The following is a 17,658-nucleotide window of genomic DNA, read 5'->3' on the forward strand; positions in this document are numbered from 1 at the left end:
CCCCATCTGCAAATGAACAATAGAAAAGTGGTAGGAAACAGAATTTCCATCATCTATGGTTTGGTTGCATCATCTGTTTGTCGTCTGCACACTTTTATGAAGGCGTTTAATTTACTCTCTATTGGAGCACAGTGACTTGAATTAAATTGAAAGGGTTTTTAATATTTGAAGGAATCAGACATGAAATTAATAGGAACCCATTAACCAATACTCATGCTCACTCTCACACACACTTTCAGTCATACACTCATACTTTCAGATACACACACACACACTCTCTCTCTCTCATATTCACTCTCACACTCACTCACACACACACATTCACTCACATATCCTCTCTCTCACACTCACTCACATTCACTCACACGCTTTCACACTTTGATACTCACTCTCACACTCATACTCACTCACATATTCACAGGCACTCACTCACACAAACACACACTCATACTCACACATACACATTTTCTCACACTCAGTCTCAACCAGACACTCACACACTCTCAAATACTCACTCACACACACTCACGCATACATGCGCTCACAAAATCACACACTCATTCACATACACTCATTCAAATATTCATTCACACAAACTTTCTCACACTTTCTCTCACTTACTCACACGCATTCTCTCTCACACTCATTCACACACACTCTCTCACATGCTGTCAGGTGCTGTCATATCCATACTAACACACTCTGTCATATACAAACACAAATACACACTCATACAGTCTTAAAGAAGACTTAAAACTTAGAATTAATCACTATCTCATAAATTTAATGAATTGACTTAACTGACCGGAAATATGACAGGAATAAATCAGTAATAATCAAGTAAACAAAATAAAATTAATCTTCAGAAATATTACAGATTTGTTGTTATTCAGTCAACTGTGAAATAATCATTGTATAAAAACAGACAGACTGCAAACAGTTGTGATAGTCACATGGAATTAAACTTAGGAAGACTTGCATTTCTATAGCATTTTACACGTCCATGAGTTGATTGCTACTCTTGAAATGTTGTTGCTGTTGTTATGCAGAGAAACCTGTGCCAGGGATGACTGTAGCACTTGGCACAGCTGAGGTGAGTTGAGCACAGTGCCCTAAAAGCATGGCACATTCTAAATGCTAACTTACAAATCACGCAACACCAGGTTATAGTCCTAAAGGTTTAATTGGAAGCACTAGCTTTCGGAGCGACGCTCCTTCATCAGGTGGTAGTGATGAACCACCTGATGAAGGAGCGTCGCTCCGAAAGCTAGTGCTTCCAATTAAATCTGTTGGACTATAACCTGGTGTTGTGTGATTTTTAACTTTGCACATCCCAGTACAACACCAGCATCTCCAAATCATAAATGCTAACTAACTGAGTCAGAGAACATTGTGTGCATTACTGCGGTGTCCATCCTTTCCACGTGAAAAGGCGCACGTGAAAATAAATTCAATTCAATTCAATCCAATTGATCAGGAATTTTGTTTGGCTTGCTGTTTTGCTCGCAGATGAAGAAGAGTTTCACAGAGCACTTGTTGTCATTCCACAGTCTATTTTCGTTGAAGTGGGCACAATCCTCATCATCAACATTGTTGGGTTCTCCTTCATCCCAAAACCTTTAAACATAAAAACACACAACAGTGATGACAAGGCTGGAATAAGGAGATTACACAGGAAGTAATCTTAGCCTCAAATCCCAACAGGTCATTTGGCTCATTGAGTCGGCATCAACCCTCCCAAGAGCTATCCCACCCAGACCTCTACCATCTCCCCATGGATAACCCACCAAACCAACCCACTATGGGGTAATTTAGCACGGCCAATCCACCCTAACCTGCACATCTTTAGAAACCTGAACTCCCTGAGGAAACCCATGCAGACACGGGGAGAACGTGCAAACTCCACACAGAGAGTCACCCGAGGCTGGAATCGAACCTGGGTCTCTGGTGTTGTGAGGCAGCAGTGCTAACCACTGAGCCACCCCTAATAGTTACTGCTTGGTTTGTGGGAGAGGTGATTTGCAGCTGACACCTTCCAGTTTCACAGGAACACATGTCACCTTGAATCTGTATACCATGGTCCCTCAACCCTCCGTCTCCCGCCATCCTGGGTCACCAACTGGCCAGCAGGAAGCACACGCCTACTGCACAAGTCTCCTTCCATCCCACGGGAGCCATTGACAGCTGCAAATCTGTGCTGTGGTGTTTGACTGGGCTCAGTGTGCCCTAGGCAGGGCTGGTGTGACCCCGAGGGAGATGATGGGAACCTTCACACACAAACACAGAGGTTATCCCAGTCAGAGAGAGAGGCTGCTCAGAAATCAAGGGGGGCAAGATTTCGGGTCTGAGCAGGCTGTCTGTCTGTCTTAGACGTTTAAAACAAAATGAATATCATTTAAAAGAGGATCCTACTCACTGAAATAGTTCCCAGGATGCTTTACTAAAATATGGGACTCACATCCTCAGGGTGATATTGGGCAATAGACTAGATGAGAATCCCTTCAGCCCAACAACTCCACACCGACCCTCTGAAGAGTAACCCACCCAGACTCATTTCCCTCTGACTAATGCACCTAACACTATGGGCAATTTAGCATGGCCAATTCACCCTAACCTGCACATCTTTGGATTGTGGGAGGAAACCGGAGCAGCCGGAGAAAACCCACACAAACACGGTGCAAACTCCACACAGTCAGTCACCCGAGGCGGGAATTGAACCCGGGGTCCCTGGTGCTGTGAGGCAGCAGTGCTAACCACTGAGCCACCGTGCATAGAAGGTTACGTTTCCTTGTGACAAAATATTAATTGTTTCAAACAATATTCATCTCTGGGAATATTTGCATTAATGGTAGCGCAACTGTGTTTGAGTATTGATTCATTTGCTTTTAGAGTCACAGACTCATAGAGCACAGAAGCAGACCCTCAGTCCAACCAGATCCGTACCGCAGATCCAGTTACCATGGTTTCAGTTACCCACGGTTTACCCCGTCCCGAACTTATAAAAGGGAATGTTCCAGAACCAGGGAGCGGGGGCTGCTGGGAAGGTATGTTTCCCATTGAAGTGAATGGCTTCGCACCTATCCATAGTTTCAGGCTTCTGCAGTAGGTCTTGGAGTGTATTCCCCACAGGTACTGGGGGACTGTAATTTCAAACCAACCCAGTCCCACCTGCCTGCTCCTGGCCCATATCCCTCCAAACCTTCCCTACTCATGGACTTATCCAAATGGCTTTCAAATATTGTAACTGTCCCCACTTCCTCAGGAAGTTCATTCCTCACGTAAACCACCCTCTGTGTAATATATTTGCCCCTGGTATCTTTTTAAAATCTGTCTCCTCTCACATTCAAAATGTGCTCCCCCTAGTCTTCAAATCCCCCACCCTAGGGAAAAAGGCACCTCCCATTAACTCTATCGAAACCTCTCATTATTTTATAAATGTCTGATGAAATAAACAGCGAAACAGTGAAAACAGGAGCGTGAGTGGGCCACTCGGCCCTTCGAGCTTGCGCCACCATCCTATAAAGTCAAACCTGATCTTCCAACTCAGTCCCCACCCTGTTCCCACTTTCTCCCCATACCCTTTGATCCCATTAGTCTGAAGAACGATATCCAACTCCTCCTTGGCAACATTCAATGTTTTAGCCTCAACCACTTTCTGCAGCAGAGAATTCCACGGGTTCCCCCACTCTCTGGGTGAAGACTTCCTTTTTCTAAAGCCTTTCGATAAATAAACACGGTCTTTAAGTCACCCTCCAACATTTTGTAAACCTTCAATGAATTTACTTTGGAGTGGTCTTGTAATCTGTGCCATCCTCCCAGTGCCAATTGTCCTCGGTCTCGAGATCATGCAGGCCAATCCAGTATAATTTGGAGTTACTCTCCATTTCAAGAAAGTACTGCAAGAGACGAAAACAGAAAGAGCGATTCACAGACTGGAAGATCTTTGCTGCCGGATGAACTCTCGGATTACCAGCCCTCCAGAATATCTCTGGTGGCAGGAGGAATTGAAGATTAATCTCCAGTACACAACAATCGATCATGTATTCCCAACAGTATTCCTCCCTGGATATACTTGTTCACCATTGGCAAAATTACAGGACATAAAGAGTTTTGACTGAGGATCAACCAATCAGAATAAGGGATTCTCTACATTGTGACTGGCTCTGGATGAATTTGTGTGAAGGGCTGGGGCTTCAAAAGTGTCACAACAGTGGAATTCTGATAATTTCTTGGAAAGGAAGCGGATCTGGCTTTGAAACAGGCATGCGCGATCTTACCAACTGGTCTGCTCCCCCCTTTGCAATGCCACATCACCGGCCCACATTACCCTGATCATGCCTCCATCGCAGCCTCAGTCAGAGGCCACACAGGCACCGGAGGAAGCTGTGCAGCTCCTCAGCCGGCTTCATCACTCAGTCAGCTCAGAACCGGCCTGCACCGAAGCTCCATTCACCAGCCATGGTTTTGTTTTTTAGATTAGATTACTTACAGTGTGGAAACAGGCCCTTCGGCCCAACAAGTCCACACCGACCCGCCGAAGCGCAACCCACCCATACCCCTACATTTGCCCCTTACCGAACACTACAGGCAATTTAGCATGGCCAATTCACCTGACCCGCACATCTTTGGGCTGTGGGAGGAAACCGAAGCACCCGGAGGAAACCCACGCAGACACGGGGAGAACGTGCAAACTCCACACAGTCAGTCGCCTGAGTCGGGAATTGAACCCGGGTCTCAGGTGCTGTGAGGCAGCAGTGCTAACCACTGTGCCACCGTGCCGCCCACAAATAATAGGTTGTGTGGCACAGTGGCTCATTGGTTAGCGCTGCCACCTGACAGCGCCAGGGAGCTCGGTTTGATTCTACCCTCGGGTGGCTGTCTGTGTGGAGTCTGCATGTTTTCTCTGTGTGTGGGGTTTCCTCTCACAGTACAAAGGTGACACCAACATTGATGGTCCAGTGAACAGTGAAGAAGGTTGCCTAAGATTACAAAAGAGATCTTGATCAATGGGCTGAGGAGTGGCAGATGGAGTTTCATTTGGATCAAGGTGAGGTATTGCATTTTGGGAATACAAACAAGGACAGGACTTATACAGGGTTATGGGTAGTGCTGTAGAACAGAGAGACCTAGGGATTCAGGCACACAGTTCTTTGAAGTTTCCATCACAGGGAAACAGGGTAGGTGAGAAGGCATTTAGCACGCTTGCCTTCATTGCTCAGACTGTTGAGTATGGGAGTTATTGTCACGTTGAGGTTGTACAGGACGTCGGTGAGGTCTTCTCTGGAATGTATGGTTTCGGTCGCCCTGTAATAGGAAGGATCTCATTAAACTGGAGAGGGCTTAGAAAAGATTTACCAAAATGTGGCCAGCAAAGGAGGGTCTGAGTCTTAAAAATAGGCTGGATAAGCTGGACTGCAAACAACAAACGCTGGAAATCACAATGTGTCAGACAGCATCTATGGAGAAGAGAGAGAGAGAGAGAGACAAAGAGAGACAGAGAGAGAGATAGGGACAGAGAGAGAGAGAGAGAGACAGAGAGAGAGAACAATCTAACGCTTTGAGGGGTAATTTTCTGAAACAGAGAGTGGTTTGATTGTAGAATAACCTTCCTGAGGAAGTGGTGGATGTGGGTGCAGTTACAACATTTAAAAAACGTTTGGATAAGGACATGAATAGGAAAGGTTTGGTGGGATATAGGCCAAGCACAGGTGGGACTAGTTTAGTTTCGGAACATTGTTGACGTGGATAATTGGACCAAATGGTCTGTTTTTGTGCTGTAAGATTCTATGACTCTATGTGCAGTTTAGGGGATTGACCATTCTAAGTTGCCTCATAGTGTCCAGGGATGTGTAGCCTGGATGGATTAGCCATGGATAATGTGGAGGAGTGGATCTGGGTGGGATGCTCTTTGGAGGGTCAGTGCAGACTTGCTGGGCTGAATGGCCTCTATTTGCGCTGTAGAGAGTCTACGATTCTTCGAATAGCTTTGTTGAACAAAAGTGGGACTGTTTTATATCTGGAAAGTCTTTGCAATGCAGTCTTGAACAGATAGCTGAACCAGTGGCCAATGTGTCAGTGTAACTTCACCTGCTCTTCAGCTGTGTTAATGCTGACAAGTTGGGAGTGTCGCAGGGAGCAGTATGTCTTGCTGGAGTTCCACGTGGCTTCTTGAGTTGAAAAGTAGTAACAGCTATCATTGAAGTTTACCCAATACCGCGGGCACTGGAGGTTCTGGCATGCTGTAGAAAATTGAGGAGATAAGGTACAGGAATCCAATCAGACCATCAGACATATTGTACCTGCTGTGCTGTTTGATCATATCTGATTTCACACTGAATTGTTAATACTGAGAGGACAAATCAACAATGGAATGAGAATTGTGTGAAACAGTTTCAGTTTGACAGGGATTCAATGACTTCCTTTTAATCGTGGCCTCCCCATTCCCATCACTGCACCATTAACAGCCGTCCCACTGGGTGTCCTGGGTCATAGCGAAGACCATTGAAAACATTAGCTCCCATTCTTGAAACAGTGAGTTGCTGTCTTGGCTTCATTCATATCTTTAAGTGCTTAGAGTGAGTTGCTCTTTCTGTAGTTTCCTACCTTGGCTGCCAATCTGGTCCAGTCCAGTAGGACGGCCTCCTGACTTGTGAATAAATCATGGCACCAATCAGAGAGAGCCCCTCCCGTTCACTGGACCAGATCACTCATTATTTAAAATAAAGCAATTATTTAAAATAAAACATTATTTTTAACTAAAGTAAGATGCTGGAAATCTGAAACACCCACAGAAATTGCTGGAGAAACTCAGCACGTCTGGCAGCTTCTGAGATGGATCTGTTTTACAGTCATAGACTAGTACAATACGGAAACAGTCTCTTCAGTCCATGTCGACCAGATATCCCAACCCAATCTAATCCCACTTGCCAGCACCTGGCTCATATCCCTTCAAACACTTCCTATTCATAGACCCATCCAAATGGCTTTTAAATATTGCAATTGTACCAGCCTATCCTCTGGCAGCTTATTCCACACACGTACCACCTCCGAGTGAAAAAGTTGCCCCTTAGGTCTCTTTTATATCTTTCCCCTCTCACCCTAAACCTTTGTCCTCTAGTTCTGGACGGTCACTGGACTTGAAATGTGAACTGTTTCTCTCTCCAAAGATGCTGCCCCAGACCTGCTGGGTTTCTCCAGCAATTTCCATTTGTGTTCACTCGTTATTTAATCCTTGTGATTTACAGAAACAAACACTCACTTTAATTCAGTCTTCAACTTCAAAACTCACCGGGTTCTGGCAGCATTTCGATTTTCATGGATATCTTGCTCATGAAGGTAGTCATCTTGTTCGAAAACGCAGCCAAAACTAAACAGCAAAAAGAAATCTAGTATCGATCAGAAGGCGTGATAAATACACAGTAACATGCAAACCCAAACACATATACATACACACACACACAAACAGATACGCACACACTCACGCACACATACACACATACATACACACACATATACACACACACATACACTCACACAGACAGATACACCCACAAACACTCACACACACATACACACACACCTACACTCACACACACCTACACTCACACACACATAAACACACACAGATACACACACAAACACTCATGCATACATACATTTACACAAACATACACTCACACAGACAGATACACACACAGACAGATACACACACAAACACTCACATACACATACACTCACGCACACATACACTCACACAAACAGATACACACACACAGATACACACACAAACACTCACGCACACATACACTTACACACACATGCACTCACACACATACACTCACACAGACAAATACACACACAAACTCTCACACACACAAACACACACACATACACTCACACGCGCATACACTCAGACAGATACAAACACAAACACAAACACTCACACACATACACTCATGCTCACATACACTCACACAGACAGATACAAACACATACACTCGCACAGACAGATATACACACACAAACACTCACGCACTCATAAACCCATGGACACATATACACCCAAACACACACACATATATACAGACAGACACACACACACAGACTAATACGCACATATACAGACACAAACAGGCACTCACACACACACACAAACATGCACATAGATGTACATACACTCACACACACACACATGCTGATACACACACATCCCATACAAACATGCACATAGATGTACATACACTCACACACTAACAGACACACAAATTAGAATTAAGTTAATGTAAGTAAACTAAAGTAAAATAAAGTTGCATAGGTAAACTGTGCTAAGGTATGACAGGACAGTTTGGTCATGTGGAATTTGTGCCCTGTCATAGGTGGAAGTGAAGAATGTGACAGGAAGTGATAGCAGCTGCAGCAAGCTGAGCTCCAAGTGTCAGGCCTTGAACGGCAGCTGAAGTCCCTGGTGTTTCCCCAGCAGGCTGAGAGCTACATGGAAGGCATGTTCAGGGAGATGGTCACACCACATATGAGCAGCATGACCACAGAGAGAAACTGCCTGCCCACCCTACAGTCCATGAAAACCAGGGGGTTCATTCAGAAATGCCCTGGGGACCTACACACGAAACGGTTTGCTGTTTGGGATAATGGAGAGGGTGCTGGTTTCCCAGGAGAGTGCATTCAGATCCAAGTTCATGGCGCCACGGGTGGCTCTGCTGTACAAGCAGGGAAGGTAGAAGAGGGAAGAACAGCTTTGCTCGGGGATTTTGGGAGTGTTTCTGCAGTGAAAGATGTGAGTCCAGGATGGTGCGCTTCTGTGCCTACCTGGTGCCAGGGTCAAAGATATAGGACATTCTGAAGAGGGAGGGTGAACAGTCAGGGGTCAAGGTCAAACATTGTTCCAAATGACTTGGGTAGGAAAGGGCAAGGTCCTGGAAACAGATGCAGGGATCCAGGCAGGAGATTGAAAGGCATGTTGCCTAAAACACTAATTTCTGGATAATTCCCAGTTCCAATCTGGGAGTGGAGATAGACTGGAGGGATCTGGGGTATGGTTGGAAAGCTAGTGTAGGAGGGGCAGGTGTCAGATGTCTCGGGTATTTGGAATTGGCTCTGGGGAGCATGGGACCTGTCGAGGCTGAACTGTCTGTACCTGAGCAGGACTGGGTTGTAGGTTCTCACAGGGAAGATATGCTCACGCTGTGGGAAATGGTTTCATTGAGGTTGGCAGGGTGGTGGGAAACCTAGAGTGGATTCAGACAGGACAAGCTCAGAGCAGGCAGTAGGGGACTCCAGGTACACACAGGGTAAGGGCAAGAAGAAAAATAGAGCGGATGACAATCTCAAAAAAAACCCTTAATTCTGCAGAAGTCCCAGAGAAATATAGAAGGCACAGTGTTGGGCGAATAAAAAAGAAATTTCGGAAGGAAAAAAAGGGCATCAGAAAATATTAGAGGGCAAAATCAAAGAAAATACAAAGGTGTTTATTCAGTGCATTAAGAGCAAGAGGAAGACTAAGACAAGGGTTGGGTCTATTAGGATGTTCATGGGAACTTGTGTGAGCTGCAGAAGATGGGGCCAGGTTCTGAATGATTAGCCTTCACTAAGGAAGGGGATGTGCAGACAGTCTCAGTAAACAGAGGGAGTGGGAAATCTGAAATACAATAAGCTGAATGTCAAGAGCAGTCTGGGAGGGACTGACCTTCCTCAAAGGTGGACACATTTCCCGGGCTGGCAGTATCGTATCCTGGCAGTTAAAGGAAGCCAGGGAGGAAATCGTAGATGCTCTGAGGATCGTTTTGCAATCCTCACTCTGCATAGGGGAGCTACCCAGAGGACTGGAGAAATCTAAGTGTTGTCGCCTTGGTTAAAATGGAGATAGGGAATAAGCCAAATGATTATAAGTCGACCAGTCTGATCCTGGGTGGTGGGAAAAGTATCTGAAACACCTCTACACAGCAGGATAAAATGTCATCTAAAAAGGCACACATTAATCAGGGAGGGGTAGAATGGCTATGTTAAGGGAAGGCTATGTTTTACTAACGTAATAGAACATTTTGAGGAAGTAACAAGGAGGATTGATGTGGATTTCGTCCACCTGGAGTAAGGGATTTGGATATAACAGACTGATTTTTTCATCTCTCCCTTTTCCTCTCTGTCTCTGTTTCCCTCTCCCTGTCTCCCCCTCTCTCTGTGTTTCCCTCATCCTCCCTCTTTCCCTCCCTCTCTCCTTTTTCCTCGTTGTCTGTTTTTCTCCGTCTCTTGCCTCCCTCTCCCCTCTGTTTTCCTCCCTTACATTTTCTCTCTCTCTCTCTTTCTGTTGATCATCCTGCCCCATTGAGGCAGATTCTCTCACATCTCCAGCCACTGGGGAGCTGCTGCCACCTGCAGGAGACTGACCCTCACTCCAACGAGAATGACTTTCACTCTGAACCCAGGAGGTTGACAGCACTTCAGACTCTGTTCAAACCCTGTTATGTCATTAAAAGACAATTTGGAATTGAAAACTTAGTTGTTGCTCAGGGTTAGGGATTAACATCTCGAATGGGTACAGACAAGATGGGCCAAAGGGCCTGTTCCTATGCTGTACTGTTCTGTGATTGGATTGGAGATGTTGTATAGCATGGGAACAAACCCTTCGGTCCAACTCATCTATGCTGACCAGATGTCTGAAATTAATCTAGTCCCACTTATGGAGTCACCCAGCTGCACAGCACGGAAACAGACCCTTCAGTCCATCTTGGAGACAGTGAAGAGTGTGGCTCTGGGAATGGACAGCAGGTCAGGCAGCATCTGAGGGGCGGGAGAGTCAACGTGTTGGGCATCAAGAATGTGGTGGGGGAAGGGGTTTGTGGTGGAGGTGGGGGTGAAGTAGCTGGAAAGGCAATAGGGAGACATTGGTGGGGGGGGTTAAAGTGATAGGTCGGAGGGGAAGGAAGATGGACAGGTTAGATTAGATTAGATTACTTACAGTGTGGAAACAGGCCCTTCGACCCAACAAGTCCACACCGACCCGCCGAAGCGCAACCCACCCATACCCCTACATTTGCCCTTTACCTAACACTACGGGCAATTTAGCATGGCCAATTCACCTGACCCGCACATCTTTGGACTGTGGGAGGAAACCGGAGCATCCGGAGGAAACCCACGCAGACACGGGGAGAACGTGCAAACTCCACACAGACAGTCGCCTGAGTCGGGAATTGAACCCGGGTCTCTTGCGCTGTGAGGCAGCAGTGCTAACCACTGTGCCACCATGTCGTCCACAGTTCAAGAGAGTGGTGCCAATTTGGAGGGTTTATTCTGGGATGGAGTGGGAGAAGGGGGAGTTTTGGAAACTAGTGAAGTCAATGTTGATGCCATGTGGCTGAAAGGTCCCAAGATGGAAGATGAGGCATTATTCGTCCAGTAGGTAGGTGGCTTTGAGTTGGTGCTGGAGGAGGCCCAGGACTTGCATGTCCTTTGGTGAGTGGGAGGGGGAGTTGAAGTAGTTGGCCACAGGGAGGTGGGGTTGTTTAATGTGTGTGTCCCAGAGATGTTCCCTGAAATGTTCCATGGATTGGCATCCTGTCTCAGTTGACTATTTCAGAACTGATATTTGACCATACCTGGAGAGTCACAGAGATGTACAGCACTGAAACAGACCCTTCAGTCCGACCTGTCCATGCCAACCAGATATCCTAAATTAATCTTGTCCTATTTGCCAGCATTTGGCCCATATCCCTCCACATCCTTCCTGTTCATGTCCCTATCCAAATGCCTCTTAAATGTTGCAATTATACCAGCCTCCACCACTTCCTCCGGCAGCTCATTCCATACACGCACCACCCTCTGCAAGAAAAAGTTGCCCCTTAGGTCTCTTTTATATCTTTCCCCTCTCCCTGAACCTATGCTCTCTAGTTATGGACTCCCCCATCCCAGGGAAAAGACCTTGTCTATTTACCCTATCCATGTCCCTCATGATTTTATAAGGTCGCCCCTCAGCCTCTGACGCTCCAGGGAAAACAGCCCCAGCCTATTCAACCTCTTCCTATAGCTCAAACCCTTCAACTCCAGAAGGAACTGAAACCAACATGGTCATTCTAAAAGACGAGAGACTTAACAAACACTCCAGGTCTTTTTCAATATATAACTTCAGTTACATCACACTGTAAACTTTTGCGATAAATTCTGTGTTTACGATCTTATACTCCACAACCACCTGATGAAGGAGCAGCGCTCCGAAAGCTAGTGCTTCCAAATAAAACCTGTTGGTCTGTAACCTGGTGTGGTGTGATTTTTAACTTTGTAAAACTCCAGCAACATCCTTGAAAATCTTTTCTGAGTCCTTTCAACCTATTCACTTGGTGAGGGGGAGCTGTATAGATGACAGATCGTGATATCTGTGCCTGGCACTTTGCTCAGTGTTTCTCATGCTGCCTTTCTATTGATGCTTTCCGATCCCACTCACCTCGATCCTCCATCCGTGTCACTTGATCCTGGAATTGCAGCACGATATCTTTCAGGTCTGATTTGTCCGACACTAAAATGAGAGAAACAATTTAAAATTTGAACCAAGGTGAGAATTCGGGCAGAATGACGGCGAGTTTCCACAAAAAATTCCTGATGAAAGCCTATGCCCGAAACGCTGATTTTCCTGCTCCCCGGATGCTGCCTGACCTGCTGTGCTTTTCCAGCGCCACGCTGATCTAACCTGTGAGTTTCCAGTGAAGGAAATGAATCCCAGCACCTCCTGGCAAAACACTTCATCCCAACTGATGCTGGGATTTGCAGGGAAGGACTCACTGCGTGCGTGGCCTGGGATTGGTGCTGTTCAGATTGTACAGGGAGGTTAAGGCAACCCCCCAGGTCTGAGCTGCTGGAAGTGATCCTGAGAAAGGGAAAGGGGGAAGGGAGTTTATACAGGACTGGTGTATAGAACATCAAACAACAGCACTGCCTTGATATAGCGCCTTTAACGCAGTAAAACACTCTGAGGCACTTCACAGGAGAGTTTTACCAGCATCTGTGAATAGAGAGTTAATGTTTCGAGTCTGGTAAAGGTCTGAGGAGGAGTCATTTCTTTTATTCCCTTTTGTGGGAGGTAGGTGTCAGTTCCTGGCCAGCATTAATTGCCCCTCCCTGGTTGCCCCTTGAGTCGATGGTGGTGAACTGCCATCTTGAACTGCTGCAGTCCACCTGCTTTAGGATGGACCCACAATGCCATTAGGGAGGGAATTAAGTTGAAACATTAACTTTCTCTCTCTCTCTCTCTCCCTCCGCTGAGTTTCTCCAGCGTGCTCTGTGCTTGTTTCAGATTTCCAGCGTTCACTTTAACTCGAGTATTTTATCAGCATCATGTGACACTCAGTTACTCCCAAAAATTAAGGAGAGGCGGCTGAGAGCTGTTGGGTTTGAGAGAGAATCCCGAAGGAGGAGAGTGAGCTGTAGTGTGGTGCAGAGCTCCGGGCATAGATAACTCGATCCATCCTGTGGAATGTAAGAGGCCAGAGTTGGAGGAATATTGAGATGACAAATGCTTGTAGACCATCCAAAATCTTTTCACATCCCTCTGGTCAGATACAATACTCAAATCTCCAATCCCTGGCTGCACTGCATGTTTAATTCTTTGTTGGGTTTGTTCCACTGCAGTCCATTGTTCCACCTTCAGAGTCAATAGGCATCAAGATATCAAACGAATATTGAATGAGACTACAATCACGGTACACGGGAGCCTTGGCTTCAGGTCAAGTCAGTGTTTGAGTACACATTCCACTGTGACAATCCTACAGAATGAACTCACATTGTTTGTGAACTGGTGACTAAGTTATGAGTGAGTAAAATTCCAGCTTGCTTCATCACAGCTGCTGGGGAACCGAACCCTGATCTCATGCTGTGGGTTTTAGTGGAGTTGCAATCATGTGAGGGCTACACTGCTGTCAGTGACCTGCAATAGGCTTCATTCAACATGATGATACACAGAGGAAAGTGAGAGGTAACACCTGGTCTGGAGCTCTACACACTCGTCCACTGTCACTCAGCCCCTTTCACACATGCTCTGTATTGATACTGAGAGTAGAAGACTTTTTAATTGACAATACCCACTGAACCCAGCTGACTAAAAGTAACAAGGACTAGTAAATATGTCCTTCTAAGCATTTCTTCCAAAAAGTTCTAGATGCTGTTAAAATGGCTAAAGAGTTGCAATGTAGCTGAGGTTCTGATGATTTATTCTTTACTGCGGACAGGGACGCTAGGGCAGGGGACAGATGGAATTCCTTCAGTGAAACTGATTCGACAGGTGAATTCACAATCAAACAATTCCGTAGATGAATCCATAATCACACTGATTCAACTAATGATAAATTCAGTGATACTTAGTTCACTGATAAATTCACAATGACATTTATTCCACTGATAAATTTGCAAAGACACTGATTTCACTAAAAAATTCATAATGAAACTTATTTCTCTGATGAATTTACAATGAAACTGATTTCACTAATGAATTCACAATGAAATTGATTCCATTGATAAATTTGTAATACACAAATTCACAACAAAATTGATTTCACTGACGAAGTCACAATGATACTAATTTCACTAATTAATTCACAATGATATTAATTTCACTGATGAATTCACAATGACATTGATTCCACTGATGGATTTGCAATGACACTGATTTCACTGACAAATTCACAATGAACTTGATTTCACTGATGAATTCACAGAGACACTAATTTCATAGATGCTTCACTTACCGTTCTCCAGTGCTTGTGAAATCTGTATCTGGTTTTGAGACGGAAACTCCCCCACTTGTCTGTTGACCTCTGAACCTAAGAAATCAGCAAGAATTTAGATGCAAAGTGAATTTACCAGCTGGGCAATTGGAAATGAAATTCTCCAAAACCAAATTACCCACAACAAAGCCTTTGACGTCACCTTCTGAAATTTCAGAGGAATTGACAGGTTTCAATCAGGTTCTGAACCAACATCACCGCACTGACCACAATGATTGGAGAAACATAACCCACCATCACCACCTTCTCAAGGACAGTAGATACCAGCCTGCCCACCTCCCAGGAATGTGGACACCAAGTGTGAAATTACTCACATTTAACTCCTCCAATGATCAGGACAATAAGGATGATGCCGAGAAGAATGACGATGAGGAACATCAGTACTTTTCCAAAGGGGATCGATTTGAATGGATTGCCTGAGATAATTCAAACAGACACTGGTTAGGATGTTATGATTAGATTTGATTACTTACAGTGTGGAAACAGGCCCTTCAGCCCAACATGTCCACACTGACCCACCGAAGCACAACCCACCCAGACCCATTCCTCTACACTAACACCTAACACTACAGGCAATTTAGCGTGGCCAATTGACCTAACTTGCACATCTTTGGACTGTGGGAGGAAACCAGAGCACCCGGAGGAAACCCACACAGACACGGGGAGAATGTGTAAACTCCACACACAGTCGCCTGAGTCGGGAATTGAACCCAGGTCACTGGTGCTGTGAGGTAGCAGTGCTAACCGCTGTGCCACCGTGCCGCCCCAACAAAGGACGCAAGCAACACTGTTATATTGAACAACATTAAAATCTTCAAAATAAAGAGTCACCATGACAGATGCCAAATTAACTCATTTTTAATCATAGATTCAAAAATTCCATAGCTTTACAAAGAGTCAACAGAAACATCTCCATTTTGATACGTGTAAAATAAACTCTTGGTTTATATAATGCCTTTGTATCTTAGCACAGCTGCCTCACAGTGCGAGGGACCCGGGTTTAATTTCCTCCTCAGGCAACCGTCTGTGTGGAGTTTGCACGTTCTCCCCGTGTCTGCGTGGGTTTCCTCCGGGTGCTCCGGTTTCCTCCCACAGTCCAAAGATGTGCAGGTCAGGGTGAATTGGCCATGCTAAATTGTAGTGTTAGGTGCATTAGTCAGAGGGGAAATGGGTCTGGGTGCATTACTCTTTGGAGGGTCGGTGTGGATTTGTTGGGCCGAAGGGCCTGTTTCCACGCTGCAGGGGAATCTAATCTTCTGATCATCCAAAACTTCTCTATTTCTATAACTCCCTCCAAACCAATGATGTCTACTCCCCGGGCTCTGCCATCTTACATTGTATCTATCACTCCAGCATTGAGTCCAAGCTTTCCTGGGTCCTGTGTTCTGAAAGTCCCCTTTTCAATTGCTTTCTGTTTCCTGACCACACTCTCGTGTGTTAAGGTGTTCCTTTGAGAATGATTGTTTAAACAGGTTCTCGGTCACCTGTCTGACTCTCTCCTTCACGTAGTTCGAAGAAGCCTTCGGGATTTGACACTGACGCTGGTGATGTAAGAGAGAGGCCACTGCACAGTCAGGCAGATGCTGAGAGATTGTTGATAACGAACAGGCACCTGACTGAGAGAGAAAATGTCGCTGCACTTTGATTTTAGCAGCTCCGTTGGTCTTTCCTGTTTGCCTGGGTACAGGGCTAGGCAGACAGTAGTTAATCTCGAAACCACAGAGCTGCGGTCCTTACGACCCAAACCAGAGCTTTGTCAGTTTTTAAATTTGTGTTCAAGCTATTTGGAACGAAATATGAATGCTCCCCGACCAACAGAAGGTCTTAACAAGGAGATTATTTCAGGACCAACATCCCTCTCTCACTCAATGGCAGTAATTGTTACTGATTTTCACCACTGTTGTAGTTAGTCTGTGATTGTACCTTTCTTCACTCTATCACCTGATGGGAGAAAGATCTCAGACTCCACCTTAACGGAGTGCAGTGGAGGCCGGGACGCTAAATGTCTTCAAGGCCGAGATTGATAGATTCTTGTTGTCTCGAGGAATTAAGGGCTACGGGGAGAACGCTGGTAAGTGGAGTTGAAATGCCCATCAGCCATGATTGAATGGCGGAGTGGACTCGATGGGCCGAATGGCCTTACTTCCACTCCTATGTCTCATGGTCTTATGGTCTTATGGTCTTAACACAGGACCCTTGAAAGGTGACTTGACCCTGAACGCATGTTACTCTTAGTAAGCTAACAGCTGACTCGGACAGCAGACCCTGGTGTGTCTGCCAATGTGATAGTTGTAAATATCAGTGAGCTATTATAAACATTCATTGCCACATTACATATATCCCAGATTCTTACATTCCTCAGGGTGACATGGGAATGACGGTGTTGGGTAAAATTCCCCGTTAGTCTCAAAACACTCATTAATGACTCAACAGGAAACCCCAGTCAAAACCTGACACATTGATTCACACTATCAAACGTTACCTGCCCTCTGGAGATATTGCCACTGCTTTTGGTCACTGTCCAGTTCGAATTGCTGGAAATCATCGTACTTGTTTCCTCCAGTCATCCTGGAAGACATTGCTGAGAGTGATGCCCGGCTTTGTGAGGGGCAGATAAGGGACCGCGTATATTTATGCTGTCTGTTACATGGAAGGTCGAGAGGAGTTCCTAAAATACAAACATTACTCACCTTCCGTTACCAGCCATGCCCACTTTTGCAGAATTGAAACAGTTCATCGAAAAGCTGACACAGAATTTTAGGATTTGACAAGAAAAAACAGAAGGCAGGATCTGATGGTAAACAACTAAAACCACCAAAGCTACACTCTCGGCACCAGCATTGCAAACAGTTTAGAGAACAAATGCCAATATTTTCTC

At 45.4% G+C, this 17,658-nt stretch overlaps 1 protein-coding gene across 1 annotated transcript; it reads right to left on the reverse strand.

Annotated features, from left to right (window-relative positions):
- Window positions 1-1,244: 1,244 nt before the first annotated feature.
- On the reverse strand, window positions 1,245-17,433 carry LOC132836000 (CD209 antigen-like protein E). The gene is made up of 8 exons (XM_060855187.1): window positions 17,263-17,433; window positions 15,095-15,196; window positions 14,742-14,816; window positions 12,449-12,520; window positions 7,289-7,366; window positions 6,088-6,239; window positions 3,784-3,896; window positions 1,245-1,617 (listed from the first exon to the last, which is right to left on the reverse strand). Exons 1-8 carry the CDS (start codon window positions 17,357-17,359, stop codon window positions 1,461-1,463), a joined length of 846 nt encoding a protein of 281 aa, XP_060711170.1. The 5' UTR covers window positions 17,360-17,433; the 3' UTR covers window positions 1,245-1,460.
- Window positions 17,434-17,658: the final 225 nt, after the last annotated feature.

The sequence above is a fragment of the Hemiscyllium ocellatum genome, chromosome 45, assembly GCF_020745735.1.
Source record: "Hemiscyllium ocellatum isolate sHemOce1 chromosome 45, sHemOce1.pat.X.cur, whole genome shotgun sequence".
NCBI classification, from domain to species: domain Eukaryota; kingdom Metazoa; phylum Chordata; class Chondrichthyes; order Orectolobiformes; family Hemiscylliidae; genus Hemiscyllium; species Hemiscyllium ocellatum.